Consider the following 20,733-nt stretch of genomic DNA (forward strand, 5'->3'; position numbering starts at 1 on the left):
TTTCGTGCAGGGAGTTTTTCCTGCGGTTTTCCTTGCCGTGCGGGGTTTCTCCCCCACCGTCTCGCCACAAGAAGAATTCTGCTTTCTCTGTCTGCAGCTGCAGAGTCTTCACTCCTGCCTTGCTGCTGGGTGTCTGCCAAGAGCACTGACCTTGAACAAGACTGTTAAGAGCTTTGGTTATCTAAGTCCTCTCTCCTTCGTTTTTTTCCCCTTTCTCGGTTTGTGCCTATATATATAGTAGTGTATAGTGGTGTGGATTTATGGTTTATTAAAAGTTTGTTTCAGTTTCCTGAATGTAGACCAAGGTGTGAATTTCTTCTTTCCCCTTAAACCCCTTCTGTCTCTAGTGAGACAAAGGGGATCGTTAAGGAATTCGAGGAGTTGTTACCTCAGTCCCTCGACCCTTAACAATCATTATTATTTTAATTAGCATGAGTTTCTAAATTATCATTTGAAACACTTTATAACCCGGAAATGTTCTAACATATACCTACAGTTCATAGTATCCTGATGAGTATTTTCTAAATTTTATTTAGAGTCTGCAATTTTACATTTAGACCTTGAGATACTATTAAGAAGTCGTCCATCGTCCAACATGAAAGGCATACTGAGTGTGTTAAACCAGAGACAAGATAACCAAGCAACAGAGATATCCGGGAGGAGTAGGAGCAGCTTAATCTGGATTGTGATAGAAGTAGCAACTCTGTAGTACATACTTGCAATTTCTGATTTTCAATAGGTCATAAATTTGATAGAAGAAATTCCTATTTCTTACCTACATTTCCAGTCATTAAGTATGAATTCTGAAAGTCCATCATTCCCATTCCAACAATGTGTATAAAATCTTCAATCACCTGCATTAACTCCACCGAACCAGGATAAATCTAACAAAGGAAGGTAAGACATGTCAATTATATCTAAACCTCTACAGCAGCAGATTCAAATAAAATCTAAATGTCATCAAATGAATTGTGAGACTTAACAGTCAAACTGCTCTTTTCATGTCTCAATAACAAACATTTTCTGTCACTGGAAAACAACCATTTTGTCATTAGATCCTCATGTGAACAGACACTACTTCCCATAAAGTTACATGAAATCAGCTTTGCACTGGAACTGTGGACTGTTTGTGCTAACTTATTGCACTTACCAAAAGATTTTTTACTGGCTATTACTTTCATTAATGGTTAAAGCATTTCATATTCCAGAATAATTCTAATTAAAATATTCCTCATTCCTCTGGGAGATATCTTCAAAAACTTCAGAACTATTGACACAAAGAGCTGAATGCAAGTCTTACTATGGCTTCTCCAGCTTGATAAATCTTTGTTGCTTTAATCAATATTTAAGTAATATGAATTGTTACTGGTAGCACTATTTTCATTGCTGATGTGGAGTAGTAGAATCACAGAATAACGGAGGTTGGAAGTGATTCCCTGTGTGTACTGCTTTATATTAGCTCTTAACAAAAGGCAAGTATTAAAGTGAGTGCTGCTTATCTGAATACATATAACCTGTAATTAATGGTCTCAAGTACTGGCACGTAATCTAGAAAAAAGGATGTGCCGAGGCATTGCTGCCATATACCTGATAGAAAGTCAGCAAGTTGCTGACAGGGAGTAAGATTTTCTTTCCAGCAAAGAATCCAGACAACAGGGTATCTATGCTAACAATAGAGTTCAAGAAAACCTTGCAAGCTGGCAAAAAAATTTGGCTAGACTGCCCCTTGGTTTGCAATACTTCATTACCAAAAATAAGTCAGCTGTGCATCTGAACCAGAAACAGAATCATTTGTACTTTTTTTCTAATGAATCAATAGTGTTTGCACTAGATTGCATTCACAGTATGTAATGACTTGAACACATTAGTTTCAAATTCAATTCTTATCTTGATTTTGACATAAAAAGGTCTTTGTGCAGGATAATTTCAAATAATACTGTTTCTGTTTTTAAATCCAATTCTATTTAGCTATAATGTTTCTCTGTTTTACCCAGAATATGCTAGAAAATAGTATTTTGTATAGCAAACCTCTTTTTTTTTTTTTTTCCAATATTGAAGGAAAAAAAGAATGTTAGGAGTCCAGCTCTTCCTTCCTAGCCTGTATGAAGAGATACTTGCTTTGACATTTTCTTTGAGATGGCTTATGCAACTGCCCAAGAACAGTAACAAGACCAGTGTTTTTTTTGAATGTGCCATAGCTCAGGAGTCTAAGATTTAGTGAATTCCCCAGCTTTGTCACTGATCAGCTATAGCCCTGCTATTCCTGCATTCAGCTCATCTTGGTGCTTGCTTCTGTTCCTGCCTGTCTACCAGTGCTGTACTCAGGTCTACAAGGCAATGAACTACCAGGCAGAGAGAAGGAGCTACAGAAAAGTAGATATTACTTGCCTCCACCCCCTTTTTCAACATAGCTTCTGCCAGCAGCAATGAGGGGAGAGAACAAAATATTTTTCCCTCTTTTACCTCCATGTTCTCACCATTTCCTCTCAGCTGCTGTCATCCCCTGATCTTTGCAGGACTGATGGTGGACATGGCATAGGCAAGCAGGCAGGATGGAGGTAGAAGATGATAAGACTGAGAAGATAAGGACTGGTATCCTGTCTGTTCATTACTGCGGCTAAAATAGGTGCTTAATATTCATTCCTTAATCTTGATACTGTTTATGGAAACGGCCTACATGCATGTGATTTTGCTGCTTCCATCCACCACCACTAAAGAAAAAGACATACTTTGTCTATTTTTGTAGTTTGCTCTTACACAGAGGAACAGAAAAACAACAAAAGAAAAATGTGATTGGTTGGCTAAATTACAATGGGTCAGCTGCAGCATCATATGTCTACTGCAAGGCAAGAAGTCCTGATCTTCCCATTCTTAGTCATACTATAAAGACAAACTTACAAAAATTGAGTTAAATAGCTTCAAAGGCCATCAAACACCTAGAATTTTACTGAAAACCATTCAAAGTGAACATATTTCAAGTATCTGTATAAAACAGTGGCAATGATCATACAAGAGCAGATAAGAGATCTGTGTAAGCTGTTTTCTTGCATTTGATGCTGGCAAAGAGCATGTCTAAGGAAGAGTACGCAGAGGCATGCACATAGTGATACTTCTTTTGGAATTCTTTCCCAACCTTTAGCACTTTCTTGTAAAAGAATTTTCGTAAGCAAGAACAGGGTCTTCCCATGAACAGTCCTATATTGACTTTTCTTTCATTAATTGTCTACCTACTTTTTTAACTCATGTAATTTCAGTGGCCAGTTCTGCAACCTGATTTGTTGTAGAAAAAGTATCTCCTACTATTCATTCGGAATCTGCCACTATAGTTATTCTACAAGAAGCACAAGTGAATAGATTAATCATTCCTTCATCACATTCTCCAATTCACTCCTGATTTTAAAAGTTACTATTGCACATAAGTGCAGTTGACTCTTTTATATATGGAAATATCTGCTTTGTTTAATCATTCTTCATACAGAAATGTTTCTCTGCCTTTGACTACCTCCATAATTTTTTCTCTGTACATAGTTATCTGTTTATCTCCATTGTCATTGTTAGTTGTATTTGAATAAATTTGATAGCTCTGCGGTCATGTTCATGAACATAAATATTAACATTATCTTATAATGTTCTTGGTATAAGCATATAGGAAATACTTTTATTCAAACAAAACAATGGGTTCCATTTGAATTTTAAACTTTTTTTAATAAACTACTGCTTTTTTGTAAGACTTTACTATTTTATAAAGTGCTACCATAATATCTAACTTAGTCCTAAAATTTGTCAGTCTTAAGGATCACAACTTTTCTCCTAAATACAACCTACTAAAAAAGGTCTATTGTTCACATTTCTGCAAGTCCTTTGGTGGACTTACACCAAATGAGTTCATTAGGTGAGTTCTGATGTGTTCTGTTTAATGAAAGTATCATTGCAGCTAGCCCTTAGCATTTTTCAGCTTTCACATGTACTTCATTACAACATCTAAAGGAAAGACATAATGAACAATCCCGTGGAATGCAATGGAAATCTGTTCATCACGAAAAGTGTCTTATATTCTTTATGTAATTTTAATCTAAGGAATTAGACAGTGAGTCCTGGAACTGCTCCTTTTTTAAAAGGATCAGTTATTTCCAAAATAACATCGCACTTAGGATTTCCTTTCACCTTCAGCAGGGTGTATATTTAACCTGAATTTTGAAACCATACATCCCACTTTATCATGACTTAAAGAAATAAAATGTGGCTCCTGATACAGTGAATGTCATAATACACATAGTTTTTAAATCAAGGAGTTACAAAATGCAAATCTCACCTGTTGTGCATCTTCCCATTTCTCTTTGTTTTCTTCATCTAAGAGGTTACTAATGATTTGAAAGAAGTTCTGAAAAATCAATTAAATAAAAGACAAAGTAAAATGACATTCAATAACATATACAGTCATATCCTTAAGCTGACATTAGGAAAGTTTTCCATTCTCTTTACAGATGCAGTTCAGCAGCCTATTTTCTGGCAATGGAAGAGATGAGATAACGAAACAATACATTAGACTGATAAAAGACACATATAATTTATGGTTACTTTCTGGCCATATAAGCAGGTTCCTTACTACTGCTTTGTATTAGATAAGAACTGTTTTAAAGTCGCAAAACTTCTAAACATGACAGTGCTCTATTTTCAAACTGCTCTAATTCCAGAAACTAGACAACTATGTATTTTGCAAGTAAACAAAAAACACTAAGAAAACACTTACTTTTCCACTTTTTAATAGTTAGTTTGCCTCCGTCCTTTCAGTAATTTCAACAGAAAAAGGAATAATTCTTTAATTAATTTCTTTAATTAACTTTTAATTTCTTTATCTGATTCTCCTATTCAACTATGAAGAAAAAACTAAAAGCCATGCCATTTAGTTTTTAAATTGTCCATTTTAAAAATCACTTTCTTCCAAGTGTTTGTGGAGAACTTTCCAATTTTGTCTGCTCTCTCTACCAATTTGTATTCCCAGCTTCATCTTTGAAAGCTAAGAATTTGCACAGTCTGTTCTTCTCACCTCTGTATCACTTTCTCTGCAGAATGTCAATTTTGTCTACAGCCTGTCAATTATAATATATCTGTTCCTTCATACAAGAGACATGTATTTTCCAATGACCTTACCTGAAGAGTGCAATTAAATCCTCACAATCTCTGAAAACCCTTTAAGTGAAATATCAAACACAAGACCTTAGTGGAACTTGGATTAATGGTCATTCCCTCACCTGCATTTACTTTTTAGCCATTTTGGGGTGATAAATAGGGTTTAAATAAGTTTTAAGTAGAAAGTAGCTTTAACTCACTATTTAATGAAAGTACAAAGCATTGCACAGTGACTGAACTGAGAGCGGAAATAACCTCCAAATTTAGTGTACTACGGATACTGTGGCTGTGCTTGAAAAGACATTAATTTCCAAATAAGAGATACTGCAGATATTTTATGTCTCACAACCATAAAAGTAAAACATTGTAGGATATCAAATTGAATAAAACCTGTTAAAACTAATTTTACATAAAAACCAGTTTAATCTAGACCTAACACTAACTACTTCAAAAGCGAGAGAATCCATCTTTTCCTCATTATTAGGAAATTAATTATGCTAACCATAATATTTACATGGATAAAAATTGCTTTAACTTGACAAATTTAATATAGAGGTGACTGACACTTTGGTGAACTTGGGCAAAATGATGTTGTACATTAATGAGTGCACAATTCCTCTCTCACTGAAGTCAGTAGCAAAACATCCATAAGCTTCAGTAACACAAAGCTTCACGAAAAGAAAGGAAATGGCTTGGCAAGCTCCTGTGAAAATGAAAAGTATTCGTTGAAACGAGGTGATGAGGATTAAAGACAGGACATAAATGTTCTCATGGTTTGATCCAATTTGCAGTGATACAGCAGGGAAATTTTCAGTCAAGCTAAGAAGAGGAAAATGTAGCTACATGTTGCTTATATACCAAGAACACATTTCATCTCTTTCAGGTTTTCAGTAGCAAAACAAAGCATACCAAAGAGAGTTATGTTTAAGTTCATTACAAAGGATTTGCTAGTTTAACCAGGTTGGGAAATCATAATTGTGTAAACACAAATCCAGCTAGGAAAAATGCACAGCTTTATTGGTTCCCCAAGTTAAAAAAAGAAGAAAAAAAAACCAAAACAAACCTATGCTGGCCAAAGCAGTTTTATGGCACTATAACCATATTTACTGTAGGACATCATGATTCTGGTGAAGAGTTTTACTAGGTAGAGTCAGCCTTAAGGCAATTTTGCCTGAGGAAGACACTTTTTAAAGCATGATTTTCATTTCAGAGCAATATCGTGGAGATGCAGTGGACAGAACTTACAGCTAACTTTAACTTGTTAAAGTGCCAGCACTATGGAGTTCAGTCTGGGATAATTTATCATACAAAGGAACTAGTTCAAAGCTAGTTTTGTATTACATTGCAGCCACTGATTCCCCTGCAGAAACAGTCTAAACCTTAATTGCAAAAGTATTCATGTCTGCATAATGAGATCTGAGAGTAGCCTAGATTGCCTGAAAATCACTCAGAAGGTGTAAACTATGCAATTTTTGCTAATAATGTTATGTGTTCATTAAATCTTATGTTTGTTTCAGTTATGTGAAAGTATTAAAATGACCAATAATTAATAGAAATATATGTGAAAATGTTTATAAATAATACTAGACTCAAGTACAAACAAAATACGAGCATCAACCGACTTACTATGTACTTTGTACTTGCCATTAAACCATATATTCTGTATATGAGTCTAGTGACAAAAATACCTTGCTTCTTGGGATTTTTTTCCTTGATTTCTGTATCTGGTTGATGTCATATCTATGGTAGCAGTGGAGGCTAAGATGTATGAAGATTTTTCAGTCAGTAATACCGATGCTTTGTGAATTAAACAAACAGACAATTAAATAGCTGTACTGCTTCAATAATGAGTAGATATGAGATGCACTCCAAAAATGCGACAGGGGAATACGGGTTAAAATTCTATCACCTACATTGACTATTCTCTTTTTTACTGCATTCATGCTGCAAGAAACAACACTGCCCTGTAGTAAAATGATTGACAGGTGTGAAGGCTAAATTTTAGAAGCATTAATGATGCAATCTGATGTGTTTACCACAGTAAACACTAGATCTCCTTGTGGAACCAAGCTTCTTCCTTTCATGGTAGTGTTTACTGAACTGACCACTATGGAAAATACTGTGACAGCCAGAGCCCATTATTTATGATGAGGCTTTTCTGAGGATAATGCCAGTTACAGTCAGGAATGGACAATTATGTTTTCCTAATTTAATTTCCTTCCTTTCAGTCTTTTTCTTTTGTAATACAATGGCTGCAATTCTCTGTTTCAGTCCCAGTTCTTTGACCCTCTCTGCAGGAATAAAGCTGTCATAAATCCTTTTATACAGCTAGCGAATTCCTCGCTAGGAGGAATTAATGGATAGCCTTAAGTCACCTCCAGTTTTGGACTTAAGCATAGAGAGCGCATGTGCGTGGGAGGGGAAAGGTGGGGGGAAAAAAAGTACTGGGCAATCCTGTTAATCCCTGACTGACAGCAATGGTACTTGTGGCTAATATAAATGGGATTATACTGCTCTAGCTTTTGGGAGAAACCTTGTTTCCTGTTGGTTGCTGGATCAGGGGCTTTTATAACTCACTTCGCCATCCTATCCTGAACGGTAGTACCTTTCCTGTCCTTAGAAGGTAGTTCAAGCTCTCTTAGACCAGTTCTGGAAAGCTTCCACAATATTTCTTACGTTATGCTTATTTAAAATTTTAATTACCTTTCAGGTAGCATCCTTCTTACACAAGCAATAGTACAGTGGCCATCTAATAGCCTCAATGTACCTACACAGTGTATTTTAAATTAACTCCCATATTAAGAGAAAAATTTTGCTTGTAGAATAATCACGACTCTTGTCTTCCACTGTTTCTGCTACTGTACTTTGAGTCACTGATGCGAGGTACCTTCCATATTGTTTAACTGCCTCACACATGGCTATTTTTCTTCCTGATACTGTCTATGCAACGTATACATAAATACTGTTGCAAAAAAGGTTAAAATACGCAAAAAGAGATACAGCACTACAACGAATAACTTGGCGCTAGACATGCACACTTTAGAAGTTTCATTTTGTTCTTGGTAGTGGCATTTTCTATGCAGCATATCAAATAATGGCATCTTTGTTTTGAGTAATTGGCCTGAAATTTTCAAATTTGATCTCACTTTTCTGTTCATTCTTTTGGTTATGGAGCCTCTGAATCACATGTTTTGCACTACTGATGAGTATTAATACTGGATATAAGCCAGAGATGGTAGATGGCAGAGGAACTATCCAGATGGGTGGGATTTGTATGAAGCAGTAGTACTCAGACATATACAGTTGTCCTTTCTCAGTTTTAACAGAGATGGAAGTGTTTTTGTATGGACATTTAAAAATACCATTACCTATAATTCACAATGTACTTTTCTGACATAATGCAAAATTATAAATGATGATGTTCAGGGATTTTAAACCTCACACTTTTCTGAGAATTTCTTTAAACCAAAAATCCAACACCTAAGAAATTCTAAGCTTTATCTAGTGCAAACAATAGAACAGAATTAGCATCACACAGAGCTTTCTCAGAAAGCAGGATCTTGGTATTTTTGTGCAAATAAATTTAATTTTCCCCTTTTTGTCACTTCCTTTGATGATGGACAAGAAATTATGAAAATATGTTGAGATGAAAATAAAAATTAAATACAATCCTCCACAGTATGGTAGCATATGACATGTTTACATGTGTGAAAATTCTGGATTCTCAAAAATTGACAAAAATTTTAACCGATATTGCTGAGCCAAGATTTCATTTTATACCATCAGAACTCAGTAATAGGAACAGTTTAATATATCCCCTGTACAAAAGGTATGCTTCATTCTGATTTCACAGATGTTCTTGAACACTATGCATTTGTTTAGGGATTTTACCTTAGCTTGCAATTTGTTAAACTTCTTTTTTTTTTCCATGCCTTTTTTTCAATGGGAGGTTTCAGTTTAAGAGCTCTTAGTATTTAGGCATCTAAATCTTGAAACACGATTATTTGTGTGGTTTGAAAAATCTTCCTTATTTCCTTTACAATATGGTTTACCAATTTTTGCCTTTTCTAATTACTTTACTTTAAAATGATTCATAAAAAATTATTAAAATAATACTAATAATTTTGCCATGCGCTGCCAGAATACTACTATGCATTTTCGAAACAGCTCTGTATTGCTGGAGGGAACAGACCTTTTGGCACTGTCACTAGTGGGAAAAAATAAAATTCCCTCTCATGTATGTGAAGTGCAAATGACCTGATCTGCTACGTACATGAACAAAATCAATTGTGCCAAGCAGTTTCTCAAGGCTGGTTGTACCACAGATTTCTGTAGTGCCTGTGAACCATGAAGAAGTCACATTGGGCTGTCAGACTGTTGAATGCATGCAAAATTTTCAGTAAATAACAACCTGTTTAATAGTAAAACTTACTGAAAGTAGGAATAGATGTTTGTTTTCATACAATTAAAAAAATTTTAAAAGGGATTGTCCAGCCAAAATACTTTTTGGAAAGTACTGTTCAAAAATATTATTTTCAGTTGACTACAGGCCAACATAAGAAACATTGGTATTACATGGAAGTTAATTTTTCTTTGTGCATAGAAAACCAAAAAAAAAAACCAAACCCCCAAAAACCCCCAAACCCTGAAAATATAATAGCAAGCTCTTCAAAACTTAAGTTGCAGAAAATTGTCTTTTCCAAGACACCTCCAATTATCTGCATGCATATATACCAGAGTGTATTTATAAGCTATGCTCACCTTTACACAGATACATACATACAACCTGCAATATGAACTTCATTATTAATTTATGAATGATCATTAAACTCTCTTTATCATAAATAATATATATTTCTGCCTTCTTAGTATTCTTTTTCAGTACATTTATAGTCATTGAAAAGTGTCTAAAATTTTCAGGTATAGATAAAACCAATATCCTGATCTGGAAGTCCTGTGAAATATTTATGAACATTATACACTGAGTTGGACAGCCCATTATATAGAAATTATTATTGTTTTTATCCCTGATAGCATTTTAATTGGCCTCTTGCACAGGAAGAGTTAACCTCACATGTGAAATGGAAAAATCATATGAAATGCACTATCCATCACTCCTATGCACTTTTAATGAGCTTTGTTTATTTGAATTGAACAAGCATTGCCAGAATGGCATAACTAAACGTCGTGGATAGTTTTTTGAACTGAAATGAACTAGAACAATAAACACTAGTGAATTTCTTGGTGCTAAAAAATACCAACACATCCCTATCAGTCAAACCAAACCCTGAAAAAGAAAGATACTCAAAACTTTACAAAGCAAGGATCTTACATTTTTCACTCGCTGCGGTGTTTTGGATATTTGTCTCATTAAATGCAACTGAGTCTTCTCCTGTTTTACAGTTTTATCTTAGTTTAATGTGAACAATGTTTATGCCTATCATTCAGAAGATTTTGTTTCCACAGTCAGTAAAATAAATGGCATTCAGTATTCTGATATGAACTACATCAACTGAAAAATTACTCTTATAATGTTTCTCTTACCTGCACCCCATCAGATGCAGGGATATAACTTGCTCTTTTAAATGTGTCTGTAACATTTCTGAGGATTTCCACAGAAATAAGAAGGTCTCCTGCATAAAAGTTTTTCCTCTGAGTTAAATCCAACAGCGTCTTTGTAACTTGGGACATGCCATCACCAGCCAACATCCTCTGTCCTTTGGCGAGGTGCTCTTTAATCTGTAGCAGAAGAACAAAATGAGTATCAGAACCTACTTTACTGAGAAAAAGGTATGATAAATTCTAAACATAGCTGAAAATATTAAAGGTATTATATTAAAGTCATTACAACAAAGTTCATGTTAAAGAGAAGACAAAATAGTAGAACTATGACAGAATTATTATGCTTATCAAAGAATCATGGATTTTATACTGAAAGATTCTGAAGTTGTCATGTTTCACTCATTTGCTTCTCTTTGGGCACTGTGAATTTCTTAACATCCATGTTCTTAAATGAAGTCCATGGGCTGAACTGTGGCTTTAATTTGCTGCCATGATGTAGCAAGGAACTGATCATCTTCAGAGGAACAGCTGTACAACCACTGTTGCCACTCATTAAAAAACTAAGAGCTCTGAAAGGAGCAAACACCAAGGTAGTCCTTGTTATAATCTAGTTTACTACAGGGAATTATACCCTTCATCTCTGCCAGCCCAGCTTGGTCAGTCAATACAAGAGTGATGGTTTAGGTGGAAGATGAGTACAGTGCTCTCTCTGTAACATTAACACAAAGGTGCTAACTTGTAACAATCCTGTTTTGTTTTCAAGAAATTTAAATTAAGTTATTAATTGCTGCTGTGTATTAGCCAAGAGAGCATACTGCAGTAGAAGCTTTCCCAGTAGATCTGTACAGGACCAGTGATAAAGGTAATCCAAATCACATATTCTGGTAGAGGAATCCTCCTGATAAGATGCCGAACTTGTGAATCTGATTAATTCTTAAAGCTAACTCAGCATCCCAGGAAGATGCACAGCGCAGCACAAAGATGTCACAAGGCCAGCCAAGGCTGAAAAAGAGTGCATGGTTTAAATAACCTATTTTTAATTATGCACATTAATTTATGTATTCAAACACAAGTTCTTCCGAATTGAAGCTAAATTAAAAATAAATTGTCTGAGACAGACATCATTCCAGGCAGGATGGCTAAAGAGAAAATTCGGTGTAACTGGCGACTGAAATGATGACACCATCTCTGTAAATGTATCTTCAACTGCTTTTTAACTTGGTTTTATTACTGACATATAGAGGGAAGGTTGACTCATGTAACATAATTTGGTGGTGAAGTGGAAGAGTGTAAAAATACCTTTTCTCTCTTTCAGATCTCCTCAGCTACTTTGTGTGGATATGTGGGGCTTGATTTTAAAAAAGTAAAATACAATAAATGAATAAAAGAATAGAATATGTAATAAAAATAGTACTGTGATTAAAAGGTTCAAATTAACTTTCATGAAAGCAATTTTAAAAATGCAATCATTCTCTGACACAGATGATCTAAATATGTTGTTTTCATGCTGTTATATCACACTTCAGCTACATCTTCAACTGGTCTTGAAATAAACTAGATATAAGTAACACACCTTGGTAAAGTGGCTGTTTCAAGTTGTGTATATGGCCTTAAGTCATCTTTGTAGCAGCTGGGGATTGTTATGGACCACAACAGGCTTGCCCAACCCCTACAAATACTTAAGACTTGGGAGAACACCTGCCCACTGCAGCATGGAGAGGGAATGAATCTACTCCATACCATGACTACAGAGGTGCTCATAATTGTACAATCAAAGCATAATTGTACTATCAAATATTTTCCACAAAAAATTCAGTGAGGAGAAATAAGGAACTTAATTGAGTTTTTAAAACAAATATTCCAGCAGAAATACACCCCTCAGTATTCAGAATACTGTAATAAGTAATTAGGCAAGAAGCTTGCTTGCAGAAATCCTTTTCTGCAGTTTCTATTCATTTTACAAGGAGACTTCAAAAGCAATCATGTAGAAAGACTGCAGTGGAGAAAAAAGATAGGAGAATTGGAAAAAATTCATTTCAGTAAATTCAGGGATCTGATATTGTATACATAACATCATGAACTACATTCTTGGGAACAAGCAAAAGAACAAGACCCTGATTTGTGTTTTTTCTTCTGAAATGCTCCCATTTGCCTCATCTGACCACATGCTATCTCTGGGTAGCAAATTAAAAGAATATCAGTAGAACTTTTGCTGGAACTCATCCAGCTGTCCATTGACACCAGAGCATATTTCCAGATTTTGAGAATTAACAATATTCACTGTGTCTTCAGTCAAGCCCCAAAAACACGCAACACAAAACTCCCAAATCTAACAGGTGCCTCAGGATGTACTGTGGGAAAGGAATCACATGACTTGAAGGCAGCGCTTAAGAGAGAACAAAGAGGTTCTTTAATTGCAGTAACAACAGCAAAGTGATTAGTCCTCATAAAAACTCTACTATGCTCTTATTATTGTATCAAACACCGGTAGGGAAGCTGTCAAACTATTTAGCATGTTGTTTCATATTGCATTATTTTGCTTCCTTTTGTTTCATCTGCATATTCCAAATCCACTCCCATTTGTTTTTTCATGCCCCTGCTAGACTTTAAACTCCCATTTTAAAGATGGCTGGGACAATTTGTTGTTGGTTCTGGACCAGGCATAGCACACAGAAGTCTTGGTCTTGGCTGCTTTTGGAATGCAAATAATAAACGATGATCCTGGTTTTGACCAGTTTTTAGGCTTTTGAGTAAGTAAAGGTCTGTTTTCAGTGAAAAATTTTACAGATCTCTGGCAGCAGAAGTGGGAGCTGTAGTATACCTTTCAGTGTTCTGAGCAAAACATTTTTATTGCTTTTGGACACAATGATAAAAAGTGCCCACAATATCACAGGACTAAATTATTACACCTACTTCAGAAGTAGCCAGGGTTGTGATGCAGGTGGTTTAAAGTACCTCATAATTATTGGCTCTTAAACTTACAGCTCAATTTGGAACTGTTTTTTTTTAAAATGGCATACCCAGAAAGCTCACCTTCCCAGTACAAGTATCTTTTCTCCCTTGGGACACACTGCTAGCACACAGCTTTATACGAGCACCTTTTCTTCACCCTCTCAAGCTCCAACCCAGAAGTTCCTTTCTCTCATCCTTAGCTACCCCTCCAGGTCCACACTGCCTTGAGTTAGACTAGCAGCATGCCCTTAGAAATAGCATAACAAAACCAAAAGTTGCAATGTGTTTATGTAAGAAAAGTAGGTGGAAAATAGAGTTAATTACTAGAAAGTTTTGACTACAGACCAGCAAGCAGGATGCAGGGCAGGTTAAGAATTAGCAAGCTCTTTATTATCAGTTTATTACACAATGTATTTTCTTGTTGTAAGACAGCCTGCAGCTTCTAAACACAACTTTAAAATCACAGGCCACTCACTCAGTTGATACAAACTGGTGCAACACTATTAAAGCTAATGAAGATGTCCAGATTAATATGAGTTGAAGGGAAGTCATGGATTACTTGCACAGCTACCACAAGAAGCTTTCAATATGATAATACAGAATATTCTCATAAGTACTTAGCATAATGTCTTTATTTTCTATTCCCTTGTTTTCTATTCTATGGTTACTGTGATACTACGCACTGTCCAAGAAAGTTATTTTGGTCACCACTTTAAGTCCTTGTAGTTTTCTGTGAAGGTCATTTTTTAGTGGTCTTACAGGCAGGCTCATTAAAAATAAAATTTATGAGCCGAGAGATAGTGAAATGAAGCAGCTGTTAAAGTGATACTTCACTTGTCAGTCCACCCTCTAGCCGCCTGAACTATATGGCTGCATACTTGAAAAATTACTGAAATGTTTAACTGGACTTTGACTCAGGGTCCAACTGCCTTTGTTCCTCGATTTATCAGAAGGTATGATATAATAAAAATGCCTCTTTACAAAGTCAGAGCTCCTAGTCCTCTTGACACTGAATTATAAATTTATTACTGCATAATAATTACTGGAAACTTAACAACTAGACATGGTTTAAAAGGACAGAAAACAATGAACCCTCCAGAAACCTATAAAAGACTGAGAAGAATGATTAATTTGAAGAGTAACTACACCATCAAACTTTTTTCATTATTTTTTAAGATGATGTTTGATTCATAGCTAGATATTACTAACAATGTCATTAACACATTTTATGATAGTGGGGGCTATAAGAACCGGAATTAGGAGGCCTTACATAGAAGTGAGGAAAGATTGAAATAAAAATGTATCCTGAAATTTCTCATAATATGCAAACCACTTTGCTTTGCACCTCCACAATAATACTTTGTAAAATATTTTTCATAGTACTCTTAAGATGCAGAACAGGAAGGAATGTTCACATTATCTTCAGCAGCCACTTGAATTACACAACTGTATTAGAAACCTAAAAAATTTTTAGTTATTTCCATTAAAGAACAACCCAGGGTATCTGAGTTTTTATCTAGAACACTCCGAATCACATTATCTGACTTCTGTTGCTTCTAATCTTGAGGCTGTAATTGATAGTACCCCCTCAATAAATATTAATTAATGACTTTGCATTAAACTTACTTTTATAGTTACCAGCACTGAGGTCCATGAAGGCTGGAACAAAAATGCTGAAGTCTGTGTGCTTAGACACATAAATTGAAAAGGAAGAAAAATATTTTTGGCAGCTAAAATATTGCCACAGGTATAATCCTGCACTGAACTGAGCTCGTGCAGCATGCTGATGTTTAACATGATGTCATCGTGAGAAACTTCTTCCTTACAGATCTAAGAAAAAGATTATAACAGGGTGTTTTTTCTGATTACCAGCAGACAGTCCTTTAACATTTCTAGCTCAGAACTTTCATTTACTTTTCCTTAATGTAATTAATTATTTACAAATAATTTGTTTATTGTCAGGCTGTTACAGTGTTCAAGGATATTATTTCATCCAATTTTTGAAAGAAACAGAGTTAGGGTCTAAAGATACAGCTATGCATCTTCAGATATGCATCTGAATATTTATAACCTAATGTCATATAAGAGTCTTTTTACTTTTCGATACATTCTACATACACATTTTATGAAGGATTGCTAAAATAATACAAAATAAGTTTCCACTTTGTCATCAGTGAAATTAATTAGTAGCCTCAATCCAGATCATGATAAAATGCTAATAAATAGACGGTTTCTGCAGCAAGGAAGGAAATAATATATTTGTTTTGTTTTAACTGAAAAGGGAAAAGGTAATTGGCATACATTGTGTCAAGGAAGATTAAGGATATATGTTAAGAAAAAAATTTCAACTCTATAAAGGAAACGATGTACCATAGTTTACCTGAAGAGACTATGCAGTCTTCCATATTGGAGACCTTGACAGTCAAGAAAAGCAAAATGTTGGCATAACTCAATTCTAGCTGATTCTGGTGGGACAGAAGTTTGGGCTGGATGTTCTCGTGACCTTCCTTTCAGTCCTATAATTCTATAACAGTTTCTGCAAGTATTCTGAAAGCCAGACTAAAACCTCCTATAATTTATCCCAACCAGAAAAGTTAAAGTTTAAGGAGTGCCCTGAAACTGAACTTTTACCTTCCTGCATTTATCAGCTGTCATGGTGTGCAATCTGCTGCACCAAGTTTCTGCAGATAGTGTGCCTCAATCTGCTTCCGTGCACTCAGCTGAAATCACTGTAACCATGTGCTTTACGGACCTTATCCTAAATTTATATTGATGAAAAAAACATGGCTGTTTCACTATATACAAACAGTCATCCCACTGTCATATATTTCTAAGTTTTCTTAGGCAAAATACTCCTCAAAGCAGTCATTTCAGAGAAAAGGAGCCAGCTTAATTGAATCCTGTGCTTTTCTAGACACTCATCTCAGGCAGAGTGAATCTCTGAACAGATGCCAGAGAAATTTTATGTGCTCTTCTATATGTGATGAGGAATCTTGGAGAATCTTTGAAAAAAATAGTCTAGTATCTGTGGGAGTGTTTTTAGATGAAGAATGTGAACACCTCAGAGGGATGCTTGGTTCTTTCTGTACCGTAATTCTTTTTGTAATCATCGTCATCAACACTGTCCCTTATTCTAGTCCTTGAGATACACCCACCAAACAGGTAACAGAAAAAGTCATTATATAGTTTAAGTATTTTGATTTCTGCATAGATTCAACAAAACATCTTAATAGATATTTTGAATATATGACTGCTCCTGAGTAGAGTAACAAATGGCTCTAGGGATGAAAAATTAATAATAATTTAAAAGATTACTTCTTTTGGAGTTGGGTTTCTTTTGTTTTTCTTTTTATATATATCACCGTGTTTATTGACTGGGATTTATATTATTTTTAAGTATATTAAGTTTCTGCAGATAGTGAGCCTCAATCTGTGCCTCTATATTAAGTATTGCTATTAAATGCTCCAGTTACCTATGATTAAACCCTGCTCACATTGGCATGCTGTGTGAGACATCTTGTTGTTACTGTTGCTTCCTTTTTTAACCAGAGGGCATGTCTTCAAGTTTTGTGTTATCTACATATAATGCAACATGACAAGAGCAAGAGTTGAGAGTAAAAAGAGAATGACAACTCTGAGAGGTTTGTTTTCATTCTATGACAGACATAACACTGCTTGAGGTAAAGTCTCCTGGCTCTCCACGCTGACTGAATGGCTAAGGCTGGGGGTCACAAAGGGACATAGAAAAAATGAATTCTTTGGTTTTTATAGTACATGGTCATCCTGGTAAATATGTGTCCCTAAAACATAAAGCTCTGATTAAGTGTTTCAATTTATAAGCTTATTTCATCTTAACCAATTCTATATTTATTTGATTTTACGAGTCTATACAGTCATACCAATGACATTCACTTCTTTTTGCAGGACAAACCAGAATGGTTTCTTCAAAGTAATTAGCATTACTGGGGAGCCCTGATTTCTGCATGGAAGTACCGCATGATGTAACTGTCAAGAGAAAAATCCGTTGTGACTCTCATGCTTAACAAATTTGAGCTTAAACGTGACAGGGGAATTCAGCAAATGAAGTAGTGGACAAAAAGTAGGGCAGTGACTGTAAACATAAGGTGCTATGACCGCTGCTTTGCCTCTAGCTGCTTAGCCAAATTCTTGCAGTCATTCTGCAGCTGTGTTGGAGTGAAGGTTCCTGCAGTTCTGGTAGACTTCAAGGGAAAATTAGATTAATTCACTCTTTATTGAGTTCCTAAATGGCCTTCAGGTCTTGTTTTCCCTCTGGTCATACCCTACCGGAGTTCACCTGTTGCCTGCAGTGTTGGTTGGTTTGGAATATCAATGCGATCAGGGAATGCTCAGCTGCTCACTGCTGCAGCAGACACAGCAGCATGTTTCATTTAACACACAGACTGCTCTTTGGTAAACCAGAGGTGGAAAGATTATTATGGATGCTGAGATGATAGCAGGGAGTTTTCTTCGAATATAACAAGTGGGATTGGTGGCTATTCAAAAACAGAAAGGAAGAAAAGCAACTTACCCAGCTGAATTAAGTTGTGATGTACTTATGCAGAATAGCAGGTACTTGTTTTCTCCCACTGCGTACTATCTCTAAGACTGAGGTGCATGCATATGTTGGTGAGATCAAGCATTTTAAGTTCATGCACGGTGAAGGTACTACAGTAGCTTTAAATATATTTCACTCTCCTGATCCGAAGCTGTTCAGTTCTGGTGCCTATTGTAATACAAATAGCTACAAAAAAGCAGCCATTCGCACGGGATGAAGCAGTTGGTTTCCAGTCTACGTATTTCATGAGTGGCTGAAGTATTGGGTCCTTTCCTCCCTTTGGCAAAGTGCATATTTATTTACTCAGAGTGAAGCAGATCTGAGAAAGCTATTCTAACATTATAATGTGGTGTTCAAAGCGCTCAAACCCCCAGTGTTTCAGTCCATGCAATGTATTTGGCAGGGCAGAGCAGGCAGAGCTTTCTTCACAACCAAGTGAGTGCTCTCACCATCAAGCAAACAGTGATACTGAACTCAGCTTTTTGCCGCAGTTTTAATCTTCTACCACAAAGAATATGAAAGTATTAGTGAGGCAGGAGAAAACTGTTGCCTGCCACAATCTCTTGATAAGTTGCCTTCTCATGAGAGAACAGAGTCTGCCAACCTCTTGTCAAGATACGGATGTGACAAAACAGCTGACTCCTGCAGATTCTGGTCTTACCAGGGTGGCAAGGCAAGGATAGCAGGTCATTTACTGATATAACTCTTCTGCCTATCAAAGGCAGGGAAAGTGAAGATGAATTGCTGGCATACACCAGGATAAGGATAGACTGAGGCAGAATGAAAATGTTGTTATTGGGACCTGTACATCCAAATCTACAAAACTAAGCACGGCTTCTTGGCTCTGCAGCTATATAAAAAGAAATGAAGCACTAAACTAGCAAAAAAGGAGCAGTAAATTTTTTAGGAGGAAGCCTTTCATTCCCCAGAGTACAGCAGTCATTTCAGTGAGGAATACATGGACAGGCTGATACGCAGCCCTTGTAATATAATTTGGAAAAACAAAATCATCTCTAATGATCCGCAGCTGAGCAAATCATTATTCACCTCAGAGTTCTTTTTATCAAATTATATTTTATCCAAGCACTTGCAAAATTGTGAATAACGCCACTGTGGAAAAGGGGGAAACAAAATTACAGGATGAACTACAAGCAGCAGAAATGCATTTTTATGGCTGTATTATCAGTTTGATATGCACCTGCATATGACTCACCTGCATAAGTTCCCATACTCCTTCATAAGTGCTAGTATCTTGGCAGTAGTGTGGTATTTCATATGCATATTTTTCCTTCCTAACTCTCAAGAGTTAAGAGGTATTTTGGTTTTCCAGCTTCCTGTTTCTGATAGAAAAGCAGCCCAGTTTGCACAAATGCCTGTTTGATTTAGGTGTTACATCACTCAGCTTGGCACACAGTGGTATCTTATTTTTATCAAAGCAACTAAATGTAGAATTTCATCATGCAGGTTTGAAAGCTGTGCTATGCAGGTTTAGAAAATTGGCTGTATTAGAAGTGATTTTTCTGGCAATATTGGAGATGATCTTCAGAAACAAAGTGTCTTGATGACAAGCTTTAGTCTTCATTATTTATGAGCACAGTACTAATCTGTTTCAAACTATAGTGTCTAAAAGCCATTTAGAGGGTGTGTCAATCTAGGCAAACGGGCTGTTCCAGTGTGTGGTGAATCAGTGAGAGACCAATATTTTTTTAAGCAGATCCCTCACAAAATTACCTTTTTTTGGATTCAGATTTTTCTGATTCAACAAATCCTATCAGAATACATGCATAACAGACTAGAAAATAGATATAACCCTACATATTCAAGTATTTTCTCCATTTATACAAAATCAGTTTCTTATACTCCATGGTAAGGTCTTACTCATTAATGGTTTTCAGTAAAAATAGCCATACAGGCTTCAGATACCTCATAAACTATGAAAACTCATTGCTTTTCTATACCAAACTATTTTAATCTCATTTCTTTTTCTGCATGAGCTCCAGTTCTAGTCTGTCTCTTTATTTTTGGTTTCTGTTTTTGGAGGGATTGGGGGAGAGAGTAAGTGGTTGGTTTGTTGTTTTGTTTGCTTTTTTGTTTGTTTTGGTTTTTGTTTTGTTTTAAGTGGCTATCATCCGAAGAATGATTTAAGAATAAGTGAAGAATTCTTTAGCTATGCCTCTCAAAAGCAATTGTTCATAAAAAAGATGATGTAGAGTATTCTTAATGCTTGGGTCTTGCTTCTTAGTCTTTTTTGCTTGTAGTGTACCAAACTGGAGAGGCTTCAAGAGAGTTTGAAAATGAAATTAACTCTTATTTGAGGCAATTCAGTGACTCATTTTTTTCTAGGATATCATCTGAGGGAAGCCTGTGGGTTTCTAATCATTGATTCTGTAATTGGTCCTCCAGTACTCACATCCAGTCATAGTACAAATAGTTGAATTTCTTATTCTCAGGAAAGATTTTACCCTGTTTATCCAAATAGCCAATCCCTATCCACAACCAGCCCCCCCCACCTC

The 20,733-nt window shown here is 35.8% G+C and overlaps 1 protein-coding gene across 1 annotated transcript in view; it reads right to left on the reverse strand.

Moving 5' to 3' along the window:
• Positions 1 to 775: 775 nt before the first annotated feature.
• Positions 776 to 20,733, reverse strand: part of LOC104490869 (brain-specific angiogenesis inhibitor 3-like) — a gene marked incomplete at both ends in the record, with an annotated part of 52,313 nt that continues 32,355 nt past the window's right edge. The window contains 3 exons of the mRNA XM_010133217.1: positions 776 to 884; positions 4,313 to 4,381; positions 10,675 to 10,869. Of these exons, the coding sequence (XP_010131519.1) occupies positions 776 to 884; positions 4,313 to 4,381; positions 10,675 to 10,869 (373 nt within the window). The remainder of the gene's footprint in view (positions 885 to 4,312; positions 4,382 to 10,674; positions 10,870 to 20,733) is intronic.

Source organism: Buceros rhinoceros, unplaced genomic scaffold (assembly GCF_000710305.1).
Source record: "Buceros rhinoceros silvestris isolate BGI_N320 unplaced genomic scaffold, ASM71030v1 scaffold4743, whole genome shotgun sequence".
Taxonomy (NCBI): Eukaryota; Metazoa; Chordata; class Aves; order Bucerotiformes; family Bucerotidae; genus Buceros; species Buceros rhinoceros.